Below are 16,654 nucleotides of genomic sequence, written 5' to 3' on the forward strand. Positions count from 1 at the left end.
GACGTCAAGTTGATTTGAGAACTGTGAAACATAAGTCTGCAGTAGGCCTATATGTTTAAACCCAGCTTGAACGCAGCGTGGAGTTAGCTGTGCCAAAGCGTGATACGTCCAGATTAACTTGTGACACAACATCTTTATCTGCCATAGATCATGTTTTATATTAAAAGATAGACATTTATCTCCCTCATCACAATGATATGCTATATGATTCAGCACACTAATTTTTCCAGATCAGACATGACCGTTTCTCATTTTGCAAATGTGGACAGACATTGCATAACTACGTCAGGTGTAGCCTACTTAAATCATTAGGGGTTTGAATAGCCTATATAAGTCTGATTTACATGTCACAATTTTGTGGGTGTGTGAGGAGTTTGGACAGTAATTAGACAGGATGTAGACATTGAGAATAAGAGCGTGTGTGAGATATAGTTATACTGAGTGAGCGTTATTGTGACAGAGTGGTTGTCCTTGTGAGTGATAGTGGGTGAGTAATTGAGGTGTGCTTGTGTGTATTAGAGAAAGGCTGGTATAGTGTTTGTTTGTTGTATCTGTTTGTCTCTGGTATTGTGGTTTGTGTGCATGTGTTAATTTGCTTGTGTATCTTGTTGTTGTGTTTGTTTGTATGTGAGGAGGAGAGGGTTAGTAGGTAGACAGAGGTAGGAGTAGATAGATGAGACAGGTGGAGAAAGAGGATCAGATAGGGTGGTTTAAAATGGATCCCAAAATTGTGCAAGAGGTTCTGGATTTGAAACCCCATAGCCAGTATCCTGAAGGGTTAACCAGCACGGAGAAATATGTGATGTGTGAAGAGCTGACACCTTCAGGATAAAGGGTAAGGATGCATGCCATGTGGACTTTTGACAACAATGATCATCTGCAATGGTAAAACTCCCAATAAATCGAATATTATGCCATTTAAACACCAGATGGAGACCTGTACTGCATCTGCAGGTATAAAAGGAACAAGTCGGAACACCTGGTCAAAGTTGTGTCCAGTGCAGAAGAAGCAAACGCCATCTTTGTGAGTTTCATTCCAGCCATTTTGGTGGACACTGTGGAGTGGAGAAAACCCACAGTGCCATCATAATTTGTTAATATTGGCCTGGTACGGAGGATGACAAGTGGGTGAGTTGGTATCTTCAAAATAATGAGGTGGAATACACATTCAGGTTCAATGGACACAGGAGTGTAATGTGTAATTTTTCAAATGTCAAAAGCTTGTCTGTGGATGTAACACTGAACTAATGTTCTACAGCTGTCCTGGTTTATAGCATGCTGATATGCCTGCTACTGTATGCTCACAGGCCTACTTTAAGTTTTTAATATGGGGATTAACAAGGTACAGTAATGATGCATTATGAATCCCCAATATGTAACTGTTGCTGTGCTGACTTATTTCATGTTTGTCCAACTGATCATTTCAAGGTCAACTACGGCTTGTGAGAGAGGCTGGGCATCAAATGAAGCCTGTGCTCTGAACGGTGTGACACATTGTTTCGTTTACAATACTTTAATTAATTATAGCTCTCATAGAATAATACTGATTTCCTGTTGCTATCTGAACAGGTAATCACTAATTATGCTTTCTCATACATGAGAATCCAAATTCTCTCCTGCCTCCTCATAAACAAACAAACAAACTGGTGGCTGATCACCCCAAACATTGGGACCATTTTCTGCTGTCCACCACAACAAAGTACAGCCCCTATTATTTGATGTTTGGGAGGGAGACGAGGTATCCTTCATCGGTGCGGTTCAGAAATATGAAGTAAGATTCTATAATGTTCTCATTCTTGTTAAAATTCTTAAGTTGGATCAACAGTCAACTATTCCATCTCTGTCCTCTACATTCTAACTGTGATTTTTGGCAGGTAACCGAAGTCACCAACCTGGTGCTGAAAGAAGACCTCTGTGAAGGCCAGAAAAAGCAGGACTCCATATTCACGGAGGTTAAGGACATAAAAAAAGAACATAAAAAAGAACCCAAGACAAAGTCCGCAAAAGAAAAGAAGAAAGGGGCCAGGTGGACAATTAGGACCTTGTCTTGCAGAAAAATGTGAGACAGGGGCAGAGAAAAGGGGGCAAGCTGGAAGCGAACATCCTGGGGCCCTTCAAAATAAATCAAACTTGAGGGTGAAAAAAGTGTTGATCTATTTTCAGACAAGGGAAAAAGAATAAGAAAAATTAACGTTGAAAACTTGACATTATTTCCAGCTCGAGGAGAAGATCCCTGCCAGACTGAGAAAAAAAAAAGTGTTGGATTCTTCTCCTCTGGCTGGTCCATCACAACCAAATCTACAACAGACACACATACACAGCACACAGACATGCACCACATCTCCCACACCATCAACATCCTCTGAAAGACCCCAGACGTACAAGGCCCCAGAACCTTCTGATGCAGAAATGTGTGAGTATACTGACACAAAGTACACAACGAATTATGCATTTCACAAATAACCAACATTGATATTTTTACAGTAATCAGAGACATATGGGCAGGGAAGAAAAAGGAAACACTGTTGTCAAGGATTGGGCCTTATAAAATATACTCAGAATCTGCTGGACTTGGCCCCAGGAAAGGAGTTGGAAAGTCAGGTACTTTATTCTTGTTTTTATTAGTGGACTGATTTGTCTTTTTTGATCATTAGAACAGTGGATCACAAATCACTCTTGTTCTCGTAGATCGTAAATGCCTCTCTTTCCACTGGTGCAGTCATTGTGAACTCCTATACGATGACTTCAGTCTGGCAGGGGTCACAGAAAGGTTACAGAAGGGTGAGTAAAATGTTCTTTTTTTTTAACCTGTTTTAAATACAGTTAGATAGACAGATACATGTATTCATGTATTTTGCATAATATTTAGGGAGCAACACTTTTTAGCTTGCAGAGCAAATCTTGCACCAACAACACGTCCGGTACCCTGTGGACCAGAAGGGTGTGGCTAGGTTGAGGCTGGAAATTGCAATGTCCTTGCTGAAAGATTCAGGTATACAGTACTCTATGAGGTACACTGGCCTGTATTGGCATTGGACTACATTAATGTCTGTTGTTTTTACAGATGACCTCTCCGAGCTGTGTCGGGCAGGTAGCGAGGACAGCTCGGGGGCTGATACTGATGAGTGGGTAAGAAGATTAATTAAAACAGACTGACAGGTTACCTCAACATCACTGAGTGAACACTCACAATCACACAGCTATTAGAGTTTTATGTATAGTTTAATTCACCTACCTTGCATTTCTTTGCACTTTTGGAGAACACTTGTGCAGCTGAAGGAACATAAGAACACTCTGACTCCACACAGAAAGGACCAGAGCTAAGAGTTAAACCCAGAATCTGACACACATTGCTATACAATCTTCCAATGAAGTTTAAACTGCTTCATCCTACTCTGGATGAGTGACATTAACATGTGTAAATGTTTGACAATATTCAAAAATGTCTTTTTCCCTTTCCCTTTAGATTGAGTCCACAGTCTGCTGTACCACACAGTATGTGTTGAAGGTCTCTCTACAGAAGGAGACTAGTCTTGCATATGACATAAAATAAAAAAATATTACTAATCATTATTGTTGTCTTTCCTTCTGTCACAGTAATAAGTCTACCTACTATGTAACAAGTTTGTATTGCATATTTGAACTTGAATTTGGCCAGTGTTTACATAAATATGTAAAATTCTTAAACTTTTTTAAACCGACTTTTTTCAAACCAGAGCTGGCATGTTGCCTATTCTGTTTAATATTTGATTTTGGTGGGTCAGCCAGTAATGTTAAGCATTATATTGTATGGCTACCATATTATTACCACATTTTAGATGCATTCTGGTTTAAGAATTTACTAATGTGAATGTCACAATATTAGCACTGGGATGCGTGGGAAAGGGTTTCTTTTACAGTGTTTCAAAAGTCACCGAGAAAGTAATGTGACGAAGAGGCGAAGTAACCAGAATGTTTATTTCCTGGTTAGTCAACAAGGGGTCCTCAAAAGCCACGACTACACACATCTGCCTCATACCAGTTAATGCAATCACAGGTTAAACCGGAACACCGGTGCAACAAGCATTATTAAACCACATAGAGTAAATAGCCTGACACGTCTTATGGAATTAACAGCAGAATAAAACATCACCAAAGCAAAGAGAGCTGCACAGTTTTTGCACAACGTGTAACGCTAGACGTCCTCATCTGTACAATGCAAACCATCACGCTGAGTTTGTTGTTGTACTCACCTGCCTGAACGTAATTCTGTGAATCTCGCGCACCGCGAAGTTCTCCACAATCTGCTCTAAATTCAACTTTTTTGCTTGATCTTGGCTCAAAGCGTAATATAAGCATCCTTTTTTTTTTCTTTTTTTTTAACAATGCCGAGGTACAGTAACGCTAACTAAGTTCTTCTCGGCTGCAGCTTTTTAAAAATACTCACACAAAAAAAGTACAAGTGCACGAAAAAATTACTTTGTTACAGTGGCGAGAGTAAATACAGTTTGTTCCTTCCATTCCTGGACACAGAGTTACAATCCCTCCTCAGACCCCAGTCAAGCCAACAACCCAAAGAATGAAGCTTTTACGAGCTGCTGTCATCAAGTACAAAGTGATATTTACAGCTCAGAGATGCTGTCCTCTTCCTTACTGAAAGCAACCAGCAAATATCTCTTAATGTGATAAAAGTTCTAAGGTGGTGATGTAAGGTGGTGCAGGAAATGAGAAAAAAACTGTCACTTTGTCCTTTTAGAGGACAATGAAATAACTTCTTTTGGCAGAAAAGTATTGTTGCACTCAGGTCTATGGGTTTAAAGTCAGGTCACATTAAGTCATACTGCAGAGCTACCTCACGTTTGAGGCATTTCAGTGTTTCCTCTTGGTTGCAGAGCCTCATGAACCAGCAAATCTCTCTTGCCAGGGTCCCATGTCCCCCAGCTCAATATCCTCTTAATATGACACGTTAAGAACTTTCAAGGGGTTGTATGTTCTCAGAAATGTTTTTTCCCTAGGTCAAATACAGCTTATAGACTGCCGATTATACTCCTTGAAACGTACACCCTCAAATTTGCAGGCAAGACAGTTTTCTTGACTTTAAACATTTATATCTCCACGGTGGCTGAACAGATTTTTACCATTCAAACTGCATTTCAAACGTTCATCTCCCTTCGTTCTTTTGCAATTTGAACTGCGAAGGTAGCCCTTACCAGTCTCTTACAATTTTAGTAATGTTAGTTAGAACACAAATGCACACAACACTGACTTAATGAAAACAATACTTTTATTTTGGTTATGTATAGCTTCTTATTTACACAAATGAATGAAGTTAACTACTGCTGTCTGTATAAATGGATCTTTACCATTAATATAGCTAGAGAGGAGGAGAATGGGATGTTGTGCAGATACAAAATACACAGATATACAGTTACAGTAAAAATGCTATTAGGATAGCCACATTCATGCACGAGAGCTGTTATCCTTGGGCTTACAGAAAATACTGCACTGAATAAGGCATACAAACTGTTGCTGAAGTTACAAAAAAGCTAATATCTCAAAGTACTAAGTTAACGGCAGATTTGCTGCTTGCTGAAGTACTCTTTGACTTAGTACTTCAAGATACCTTATGACCTGGATGACTGAGAATCTTCATAGACACAAAAAAGCCAAGTACAGTAACTATACAGGTGCATTATGGTTCACCACATTTCTCATTGTCTTGTACAAGGTCAAGTGCAAAAACTTTTGAAAGGAAAAGTACAAAGACAAGACAAATTGAAAGCTAAATGGAGGCAGTGAAAGGCAGGAATAAATTAGCAGTTGATGATGAATAAATGGCGAGGAAAAGAATGGAAACAAAACGAACAATTAGTGAACACAGTCAAAATATGAATAAATTAGGGTGCATGAATAAATGCAAGACCGAATGAGAAAAACCATTAAAAATATGAAGACTTCATTTCGGAAAAGTTCTCATTTTGGAGAGAAAAAGGAACTGCAGGAATTACTGGGAGTTCATTGTTCAGTGTTTCTAAAAGTGGCTAAGTAAAAGTGCCATTATTTAGTTGAAAATATGTTACCTACATGTTTCATAATGCACCGAATTTGTTTTAATTTTGTGCTGCCGTTAATTTTTTATAGAGAAAGTGTCACGTTTCCACATGGAGAATATCTTAATTAATTAACTCTTCATATGAAAACAGGCAAATAGCAAGATGTCGATAATTAAATTTGTATAAAATGCCCAAAAGTAATCAGGGAAATGTCATAAATAAATAAATGAATACAAATCATTGGAACATTCAAGCACAACCATCCATTTTTTCCACGTTTTTATAATTTCTTTCATATGTATGAATGTTTCTTCGCTTAAGAGTCGTCCTCAGTTTTAATGATGTGGAAAAGTGTAACGTTAAACAGGACCTGGTGGCCATTGTTCCAGCCGTAGAGGGCGCGGTCCCTGGCATTGTAGTCCAACATAGACATGTGGAAGTACTGGTTATGAAAGGGAATGTCTGTATACTCGTATGTGGAGGTTTTAGTGGAGTATGAATAGTACACCTTGGCGCCGGTCAGGTGGGAGTTAGTGATGTAGAGCGTCCCACAGATCATAAAAGACTCGCCTGCATTCCTCTTTGAGTATTCTGTGTTCCATGTGTTGAGGATCTGGAGCGTGTCCGGGTTCAGCTGGCTGATGACGATGTTCCCGGCGTTCTGGTTGGTCGCATACACGGCCCACAGGCCCAGCTCGTCCGCCATCAGGTCGATGTCGGAGAAGCCTCCCCAGGTGTAGGGATACACATTGTGGAAACCAGCTGACTCAAGAGCCCTCTGGGTGACCACGCGGCCCGTCTCGAAGCTGTACCTCACTATGATGTTGCTCTGCATCTTGTTGTAGTACAGAGAGCCGTTGTACACCACGTGGTTGGTTCCAGCCCATTTGAAAGGCAGGTTGTAGGTTCTCGACTCGACTCCTGCCACAAAATCAGCGATGGATTTATATTCTTTCACTATCTTGTTGTTGGTGTAGCTGTCCATGTACCAGACCTGGGGACAAATAAATGCAGACAACATTCCTGTGATGTTTACTTACATGAAACTTTGCTGCTGTACATTTACAATAAACACGAATGTCTTTACTCATTCAGTCATGGGTTAAAATATAACTAGCCTAATCACCTGTAAAACAAAAAATGTCACCTATATACAGAACACAGGAGCTCCATAAAAGGGCATATAAAAACATCGAGTGGCCAGACATTTATTAGAGGCCAATGATTGACTTTTATTCTCTTTTATTGGTATTGATAAGGTCAAACTGAGACAGAGGGAGGGCGACGTTAACTACCCTAGCAAACAGCAAGAGACTTTTTGGATTTATAATCTCAGAATACTGCATCCTAGTGGGATGAATAAGGATTTTAGTATTTGAGAGGGTTTTTATAGTTATTTAATGAAAGAGAGTTAAGAGAGTTTTGTAGGTTTTTTTTCCATTTATTTAGTAGGTTTTTAATATTTACTAAGGGGTTTAAGATCCACTGTGGAGTTTTTGACCACTAGTCAACTGCTGTTATGGAGCAATGTTTTAAAATAGGTCTCTGTTATGTTTGTATGTGTTCATGTGTACCGGCTTTTATCTGTATATGTTCGTGTACAAGCATGTGATTACGCTGAATTAACAGCTGATGGTGGTAACAGCCAAGACACGTAGCAAAGTGTCAGCAAAAGGCAGGGAAGAAGAAGAGGACTTCTAGGTAGAGATGGTTAGATAGCACACTTGAATGTAAACAAAGGAGTTTTCTAAATGTTCAAAAACATTGATTGAGAAAACATTCAAAGCAAGGAGAAAAGTTATGTTAAAAAGCCTTTACTTAATGCTATGCCTGACTAAATAAAAGCGTTCTCTTTTCTTTCTAGTTTTTTTCAACTTCAAGAGCAACTTGATCCTGGATTTACTGACGATAAGATTAACTGAGAAACTCCATGGGGTAATCCTCTTCTCATTTCTCAGACTCTATTCTGTGACTGTTTGTGTGGTAGTTTTTACTTTTTAGGAACAGTTTGTTGTGTACCTTTATTTTGAAATGTCTGTGTTGAAGGTGCAGCATCCTTCAAAGGCTTTCCATTATTGCATCTAGTGCTCATTAGATAATGGACAAAGCCTCAGCCATCTTGTGGTGACTATAAAGGCTGTGCTTTTACCCATTCTGTAAAACCTGCTGATGAAGGCCCTGTGCCAAAACGCATTATGGAATATAGTACAAACTCTTCCAGTAAGTCAGTTAGGGTTGAGTTATTTTTTACATTCAGTTGAAAGAATCCAATCATGGAACTGGTCTATGTACAGCAAAATGTCCAGCAAGCGACATCGGGTTTTATGTTTGATCTCAGCAGTCAAGTGTACAAAAAAGTATTAGTGAGTATGATGTTGTAATTGAAGGACATCAATTCAACCCCTGTTGTTCAGGGGGGAAGCAGTTCTATGTAAATCATTAAACCGCTTGATATTGCTTCAAAGGCTTGCAACATACAGCAGAAGCACATTAACTCGGCTCACCCTGTTGTTTTTGGGTGACGCCTGTGGGTCGGTCATCCAGGCTCCAAATCTGGTCCCTGAAGTTTTCACTGTCAGCGGCCCAGTGATCTTCATTAGCTTGCCACATGCTGTGAACACATCACACAGCTCTGGTCACATACAGCACAGACTGCTCCACATGAGAACACTACAGCCAATGTTATGATGGTAATGCTGGAATAAATCTCAAAGCACTGGCTTGCTTAAATCTGGTAGTGGCTCCTTTTACAAAAATGGATAAACAAAAAAGTTCTAGATCTGGACTGTTCACCATCTGGACACTAGCACATGCTTTTCTCTGCTGTTATAGAAATACAGAGGATAACCAGAGAAGCTGCCACAGTACAACAACTAGTAAAACCCCTTCTCATGTGTCAGAGCACAGTGAACATTTATCCCACATGGTTTAATATTTGAAGTACTTGAGCTGCACTTAATTCATCTTGCCAGACACTTTAATTGTGCCAAATGACAGTTGCGAGTTCTCTATTAAGTATTTAACTGCTATTTTACCTAATCAATCAAAGCTCATGCACAATGAATGCTTAAGTAATCATCTCAAGCTCAGACAGATTTCCAGCCACATTCCGTTAGCATTCACGTTAGCTCTTTATGTTGACACTTTGACAGGCTCCACCAGTGTTCATAACCTGGCAGTTGGCAAATTGGAGTCAAACCTTGATCAGAGGCAAAGCTGCTCTCGAGGCAGAATTGATCTTATTAGCTAAACGTCAATGGGTGGAGCAAAGGAACCACAGCTTTTCAGTGCCAAACTGCAAATGGCAAGGAAGGAACCAGGAGGATTAAAAAAAATAAAAAAATACACACACATAATAATATACACAACAAATAATAAATAAATAGAAAATAAACGTATCAATCGTGATTCTGTATAAGCACTTTTTGCTACCACATTTTACCTCTAGCTTGGAAAATTGTTCATTGACTCTGCAAATAGAGGGTTTTCTCGAGCCACAACATTAGTTCTGCCTCCAGTAGCAGTTCTACTCTGTCCCCTGCTCTGTATCTAAAATGCCAATCTGCTGGTAGCTGCAAGAAATGTGCCTATGATCCCTCTGCCATAGGATAATCTTGGGTCACCATGCCTGGATCTGCTTTTTCTGCGATGGACTTACTGAGTTTGTTCATACAGTTGCGGAGCCGATTTTCCAGGTTTAGGACCCGCTGATGCAACTCCTCGTAGTCGTAGGCTCCCATTTCCTCCTGGATGCCCATCAACACGCCAGACAGGTTCCTGATCTCCTCTTTGAACTGGGAGATGAGCTTGGTGTCTGTCTTGTATTGCTCCAGGACAGGGATCAGTGGCTGCAGGGACTCCATCTTTCCCTTTAGCTCCTAGAAAAAACCAAGAATGGACCACTGCAACAAAATAACAAATCTCTCAATCTGGAAAGACAATTTAGTTTGTTTCCAATGCAGCTGTTTCAGGGGGTTTTATGGTACAAGGATCAACATTTTTAACTAAGGCAGAATATATGATTCAAGAAAACTGAAGCATATGATCTCCTCCCTTTGGCACTTGTTTTCACTTTGTAAGAAAATTAGGATTCTAAGACTCAATATCTTGAGATGGGCAGATCAATGCCAAATATATTGGTACTGCGATAACTGCATCTTCTTATAGTAGTGGGTCGATACTTAATAAATACAAACAAAAGTCTCCCTCCTCTGTTGTGCATAAAATGCAGATTCTTGTTTCACTTCTTACTGATTGATTATTACAAAAAACATTGTTTATTGAGGGAAAACAGTATAATTTGGTTTTCTCGCATATTAAGTAATAAAAAAGAAAAACAAAAAAAGCTCTAGTAAGACCCAAACAAATTTCACTGATGGATGATAATAGTAATGATTATTATAGTAATTGCTCTTATTATTATTTGTTATGTAATGTCAGTGTCAATTATACAATATCAGATTATATGGAAATCCTCTCCCTTCTGTGAAAATACAAAGTTCTTCTCCATGAGAAGTATTAATATTGGTGATATCTGCCATTGTATTACTTGGAGTCAGATTCAAAGCTTGATGTATTGCCCATCTCTACATCTCTAAATTTGTGACAGGAAGAGGCAGCGGTATGTAGAACATAATGTAACAGATGAGTTTATGTAAGTGAAGACTACACTTTACAACTACACTGATGTTTAGGAGGGTGTTAAATTAATTTTTATAACAAGCAACAAAAAAAAAGAACAATATTCTTTGCCAACATGCTGTTTTGTAAGGGTTAAACAAATGTATAATAGAAATGCTTCATGTAACCATCAGGATCTTGTCACTCTCAAAGATTAAAGAGTTTTAAGAATCCGTGCTGGAAGCTGCTTTCACAGCCTTTCTAGCTTTTAAGACAATTTTGTCCTTGGCCGGGCAGTGGTAGACCTGTATTGATCTTATCAGGAATGAAAGTTTATCACTTCAGATGCTTCTCAGGTATCTTTAGAGAAGATCCTTTCACAGCTTTATCCTGTGATGTTTCTCACAAAGTTAAACATCAAACAAAAATATACCTGAAAGTTTTTGTTGACCAGCGTCTTCCTGTCCGATTCGATCTGTCGGAACTTTGACCGCAGTCCTTTGATCTGGCTCTCCATTCTCATGATATACTGAAAGTCCCTCTGAGTCCGCAGGTTCAGCACCTCGATTGACTGCGACATGTTCTGCACCTTTTGAAAAGATTGAAACAGCACAACATTGATTTTTCCATCCACCACGAGATTAAAATGTCCTCCATGTTCAGCCGTTCTGTAGCTTGCCACGCTCTAACTTCCCAAGTAACAAATCAACATTTTGACCTCCAACGTGATCGTCTTTTAACCATCCATGTTGAGCTGAATAGAGCTATGAATGGATTTGACATGGAAATGGGACTGTTCCATGGCAGTTTTCTTGCTCTGTTTTCTCTCAGTTTTTAAGCGTATATTACACTTTATCAGTTACAATTCAAAACATATTGCCTATTTTTAATAGATTGAATCTGACAACATATTTCAGAGCAGATATTTGACACAGAAACATTAGTGTCTCTCTCTGGTTTAAAAAAAGCTCACTAGGTTTATGGGGGATGTGAACAAAAAGAAATGTAGTCTTTCTCCCATCTCTCTTCGGCTCTAATTGTAACTAACCAACATTACTGGAGCACATCACTAGCAAAGTGGCACAACACTCACACATTGTGTTCTGCATACTTTTCTGGCTCTGGTAGAAAGATCCTGAAATGGTCTCATTGAGGCCCTGAGGCAGCTTAGTACATTAGTGTCAAAGGCCCCAGTGAATGACAGAGAACACCCTTCGGCATACAACATTAAAATGTAGGCTAGAGCAATGTTTCCTTATATGACATACTAATTGAGGAAAGTGACTCCGGTGCAGTGCTATTTGTTTGTTTATAGATAATGCATTAAATCACTACTGTCATGGAGAAAAAAAGACTATTTCATTTGGAATTAAAAGTCATGTTTCTACTCCAATTCACAATGTTGGCTGTTTTCAGAGTTAATTTTATGAGATCAATTCAAAATGCACACTTGTAGTTAAAAAATCCATGGTGCAAAAAATTCTTGAATTCTTGATTTTCTGATAGTCCACTTTCCGTGAGATGGAGAGTGTTCTCATATTTTACAAGCAACCATTCAGCTGATGTCATTCATGTAATATATGCAGAAGTGGAAAATAGGGTTATGGACTTGGTTGGTGCAATCTCTCAGAAGATTAGGGACAAACATCAAAGAAGCATGAATGACAACAGAAATCAATGCTATATGGATATAGGTGTGCTGGTCGCTTACAGTAAAAGTGTGTGTGAGAGTGAGTCTGTGTATTGTCATGTAAACAGAAATGTGTGTGGCTGTGTGTACATACCTTCTCCAGGAGCTGGCGGAGCTGTCTGCCTTTGGCATCTCTGGAGCACAGATTCTGTTCAGGTGCCACCACTGTGCAGATACAACGCCCATCTGCATCCTGAGCTGAGCTGTACACCTGCCACCCCTCCTTTGGCCGGATCGTCTGCATACAGAAACACAGTCGTAAATACACAGCCCACACATCTACAGACAGTCGCACCAAATAAATTCAACACTGATGATATCACCATCATGAAATTGCGGCACCCAGATGTTATGTTTTCTTATTTTTTCCTCATGGGTCATCCATTCTTCTGCTTTATACCCCCAAAGCTTTGACACCAACCAATTCCACTGACTTATAAAAAGTCTGGGCTTTTAAAGTGCTTTTGCTGTAAGATATTCCTCTACAGTATATGGTCTCCAGTGAATTTCCTCTTCAACAATAAATAGTGTTTCCTGGCCTTGATGAATAACCCGAGTGCTGAAATTCCTCTGTTTCTACTCACTAGGCCTTCCAATGCCTTAACTGAAAGTCCTGCTGGGAGACGCAGATAAACCTGATTTGTGGGAGCTTTTCCCATTCTTTATTACATTCAATATGCTCCACAGCATTAGAGTATAAAGCCTAAAGAACATAAAGTTATGCATCATAAGCCAATGCAGTATATTTTAATGAAGCACCATCAACTAATGTCAGAGTGTACACAGTAAAAACTAGTTTTGCTCCAAATATTGATCAAAGTGTCCTGAAGTGTTGGAAAAGTTGATCAGACACAAAAACAGCATCAGTATTTGAACAGTACGGCTGTTTACTGTCAGCATAGGAAATTAACACAAGCACCCATCCAAATACTGGCAACCTTCGACTGCGGATGGTACATTTATCTGCACTACCAGCGACTTTGGCAGACAACCAACTATTATTTGGATTTTGTTTTACATTCTAAAACTCAAATCTGGCTGGAGAATAGCATGTGAAACATGTGAACTTTGGCATCCAGCAGCCTTTGAAGCTCGTGGATAGAAAAGTGGAGTGCCCTGTTTTCATAGTGCAGCCATCCTTTCCTTCTCCCATTCATCCTTGCCTGTCAGCCTGAGCAGTTTAAAGAGCGCTTGGAATCAGCCATGAAAGATCATGTCCCCTCTGAGCAGACGAAGACGCCACGTCAAGGAGAAAGCTCAGTCTTTGACTCATCATTTTCACCTACTGAGAGACTGCTTTTTGTAGGTAAAACGTGGACATTACCAGTTGACACTGTATTACTGTCATGAAAAAGTCCTGTATTTCAAGAGTGAAATGGCTGCTTAAACATTTTATTAGTATTTTGCAATGCAGAATTTGTGTTATGTTATTTTATTACTATTTCAGTTTTTAAACACATGACTCCCCTGCCACATCTTCCTTTCACTTTCTTATCTTGAAGTCAAAAAATAAAAATACCTTCTATACTATCAATCTCCTGAGCTTTCATTCTTTTCCCCAGCACAACTCTGTTATATTGCGATTATCAGATTGTAAGAAAATTGTTTCAGGTATTATCAAAGCTCTGCAGCCCTGATCTTTGTCCACCTTGCTTTTGGTTGCTCACTAAAGTTAGTGAGCTCGGAATTAAAGCTTCTGCTACTGATGCCCTGATGATAAATTGGTACTGATATGAGTACTAGATAAAAGCCTTTACATCTTCTTTACATCTATTCTTATATTTATTTTCAATCCTACAGTATGTGCCACTTCTGAACTCTAACGCTCAATGTGCATTTCATGAAGAATAAAACTACACTGAAAAGAAGCAGAAGAAAAAGGAAATATCTGGAGGTCATGTGTGCTACATTGTAGTAGTCTAAGAAATGATTAGAGATACTGGATGGCTTGACTGGAGCTGGAATATGCCACTCTCTCATGGCATCATAGCTGAATGTGCTAAAAGGAAGAAAAAAACACCCTCAGCTCTTCCTTTCCTTACTCTGCTTCAAAATACTCCTAAAAAGAAGCCAGTTTCACTAATCTATCAAAATGGTCTTTCTCCTGTCTCTTGAGTGATGCACATCCTTTCCCCTCTTCTCACTCTCACATTTCCTCATATTAAAATGAATCTGCAGCTCAGCCAAGCCAGATGCACTCTCCAGCTAGGCTTTTTTATTTGTGAGGAACTCTGCACAAAGAGTTTTTCTCTCATTAAATAATTCAGACAGCTGGTTCCGCTTTTGTTTTTGCCGTTCATTTAGACTTTTCTGATAGATCTCTATACAGTTTTGAGTATTGACTTAGCCTGTAAACATTTCCTGTTTTTGTGAACAAATGAGAAACATTAATGCTGCACACCACATTCAATCGTGGCAAGGTGATAGTATGTGAGGACACTGCTTTGCAATCAAGACACTGGCACAGGGATTGTACTCTGCATGGGTGGGATGAACCTAATCGACCATTGTTCTTGTCCAAATGGCTTGGTGATCTGCAAGCTGCTCCTCCTAATTTGCGATAATGCTCCCAAATGCATTCCCGTTTCGGAAGCTTAAACTGGCAGGATAAATCACATCACACTTTAAAAAAAAAAAACATAGAATAAGGTAGATATATCAATAGAGAGAAACAAGCAATTATCTTGCTACAAAACTGCATCAAAAATGAATGAATCATTTCAGTTAAAGTCAGTTTTACAGAGTGAGAGAGAGAACATGCCTATATCAAGATGTTTAGTGCAGCTTCTTCTCTCTGGGAGGGGATTTGGATATAATTCACAGCAGCAATGTTTTTGTTTTTGTACAACGACTGAACTCTCCCTTAAAAGTGAGTTATATGCTTGGCAATACTCCAGGATCAATATGGTGCTATGTGGTTGATGTAGGCAATAAACACGAGTGCTGTGAGGGTGCCTCTTCCTCTACCACCACTTTAAATTCAGTATCTTTTTACAGATTTTTTTCCAAACGTTTTTGTGTATTAATGATTGTGTACAGGCTACAGTGAAGCAGCTAAACATGCTAAATGCCTGGAAACTGAAATGACTCATTGCTCTGTTGTTGCTCATTCAACCATTGTGCAGTGCTCCACCCTAATTAAAGACACCCCCAATCAACTGAACTTTAAAATAAGGACATTACATGGCACACTTAGCTCGTGTTGAAGTTTATTCTATTCATTTTTAAGAGAAATATGAAGTAAACTCACCACTGAAGGGCAGTATCCGAACAGCAGCAGGAACAGCAGCGGGTTCAGGACCACGGACAGCGACCACATTCTGCCGGTTGCTACACTGTTTCCCTCCTCCACCTCCTCCGCGACGGGAACAAAAAAAAAAAAAAAAAAAAAATCACGTAAGTTTCTGCCAGTGGGCTCGCGCCACCTCCTCCACTACGCGCTGGTAAAAACCACGGCTTCCTGGGTAGGAGGGGGGAACATCCATCCACTCGTCCCCGTTACGCATGCCATGTGGGCAGCGGGGAGAGACCTCGTCACTGCAAGGAAGAAAAAGTTTGTGGGCATGCATGCGGCGAAAACCCTCGCTGCGTTTAGGTTCTTCGCGGAAATGACATCATCCAGCTGCCTCTCTCGACTTTTAATGAATCCAGCTTGTTGTGTGTGAGGAGGAACCACCGGCAGCTGTGCGGTGACAAAAGTTGCAGCTGGCAGTATTCACCAGAAAATAGGAGATAGAGGCGCGAGATATGAGCTGCTGCTGCTGCTGTTTGTGTCCGAGTGCACGCGCAAGGGAGAGCGAGAGAGAGAGACACAGAGAGAGAGAGGATAGCAAAATATAGCCTATTTGCTTTTACAGACTATCGGTGGAAACCATACGGCAAGGAATATTATTGTTTCATTTTGGTGAACTACTTTTGTGTCACGAAATGACTCCAATACATGTTCCAGCTTACTTCTAATGTATCTTATTATTATGGCAGCCCATTTATGCCAAGAAAAAAAAAATAGGAGTGATGAAAATTAACATGCTCGTGGTGAGTCAAAATGATAAAAATAGGTCAAAATATGACACAATAAGTCAAAAGTTTGAAATTCAAAGTTCAACCCACAGAGCAACAGCTGGAGCTCTGATTGGCTAGCTGCTATGTGTTGATAAGAGCTTGGCCAATCAGAGCTTCTGCTGCTGCAGAATAATATATATGCATATAATAATATAATAGTTTTTTTTTATAGTTTATACTTTAATGTTTTTTTTTAAATATATATATATATAGTATATGATTTAACATTGTAAAAATTATTCTGATCTCA

At 39.5% G+C, this 16,654-nt stretch overlaps 1 protein-coding gene across 1 annotated transcript; it reads right to left on the reverse strand.

The window, feature by feature from the left end:
* Nucleotides 1-5,245: 5,245 nt before the first annotated feature.
* On the reverse strand, nt 5,246-16,139 carry LOC122887216 (noelin-3-like). The gene is made up of 6 exons (XM_044220203.1): nt 15,593-16,139; nt 12,437-12,580; nt 11,086-11,241; nt 9,691-9,910; nt 8,537-8,643; nt 5,246-7,026 (listed from the first exon to the last, which is right to left on the reverse strand). Exons 1-6 carry the CDS (start codon nt 15,659-15,661, stop codon nt 6,349-6,351), a joined length of 1,374 nt encoding a protein of 457 aa, XP_044076138.1. The 5' UTR covers nt 15,662-16,139; the 3' UTR covers nt 5,246-6,348.
* Between the last annotated feature and the right edge of the window lie 515 nt (nt 16,140-16,654).

The sequence above is a fragment of the Siniperca chuatsi genome, linkage group LG13, assembly GCF_020085105.1.
Source record: "Siniperca chuatsi isolate FFG_IHB_CAS linkage group LG13, ASM2008510v1, whole genome shotgun sequence".
In the NCBI taxonomy this organism is placed as follows: Eukaryota; Metazoa; Chordata; class Actinopteri; order Centrarchiformes; family Sinipercidae; genus Siniperca; species Siniperca chuatsi.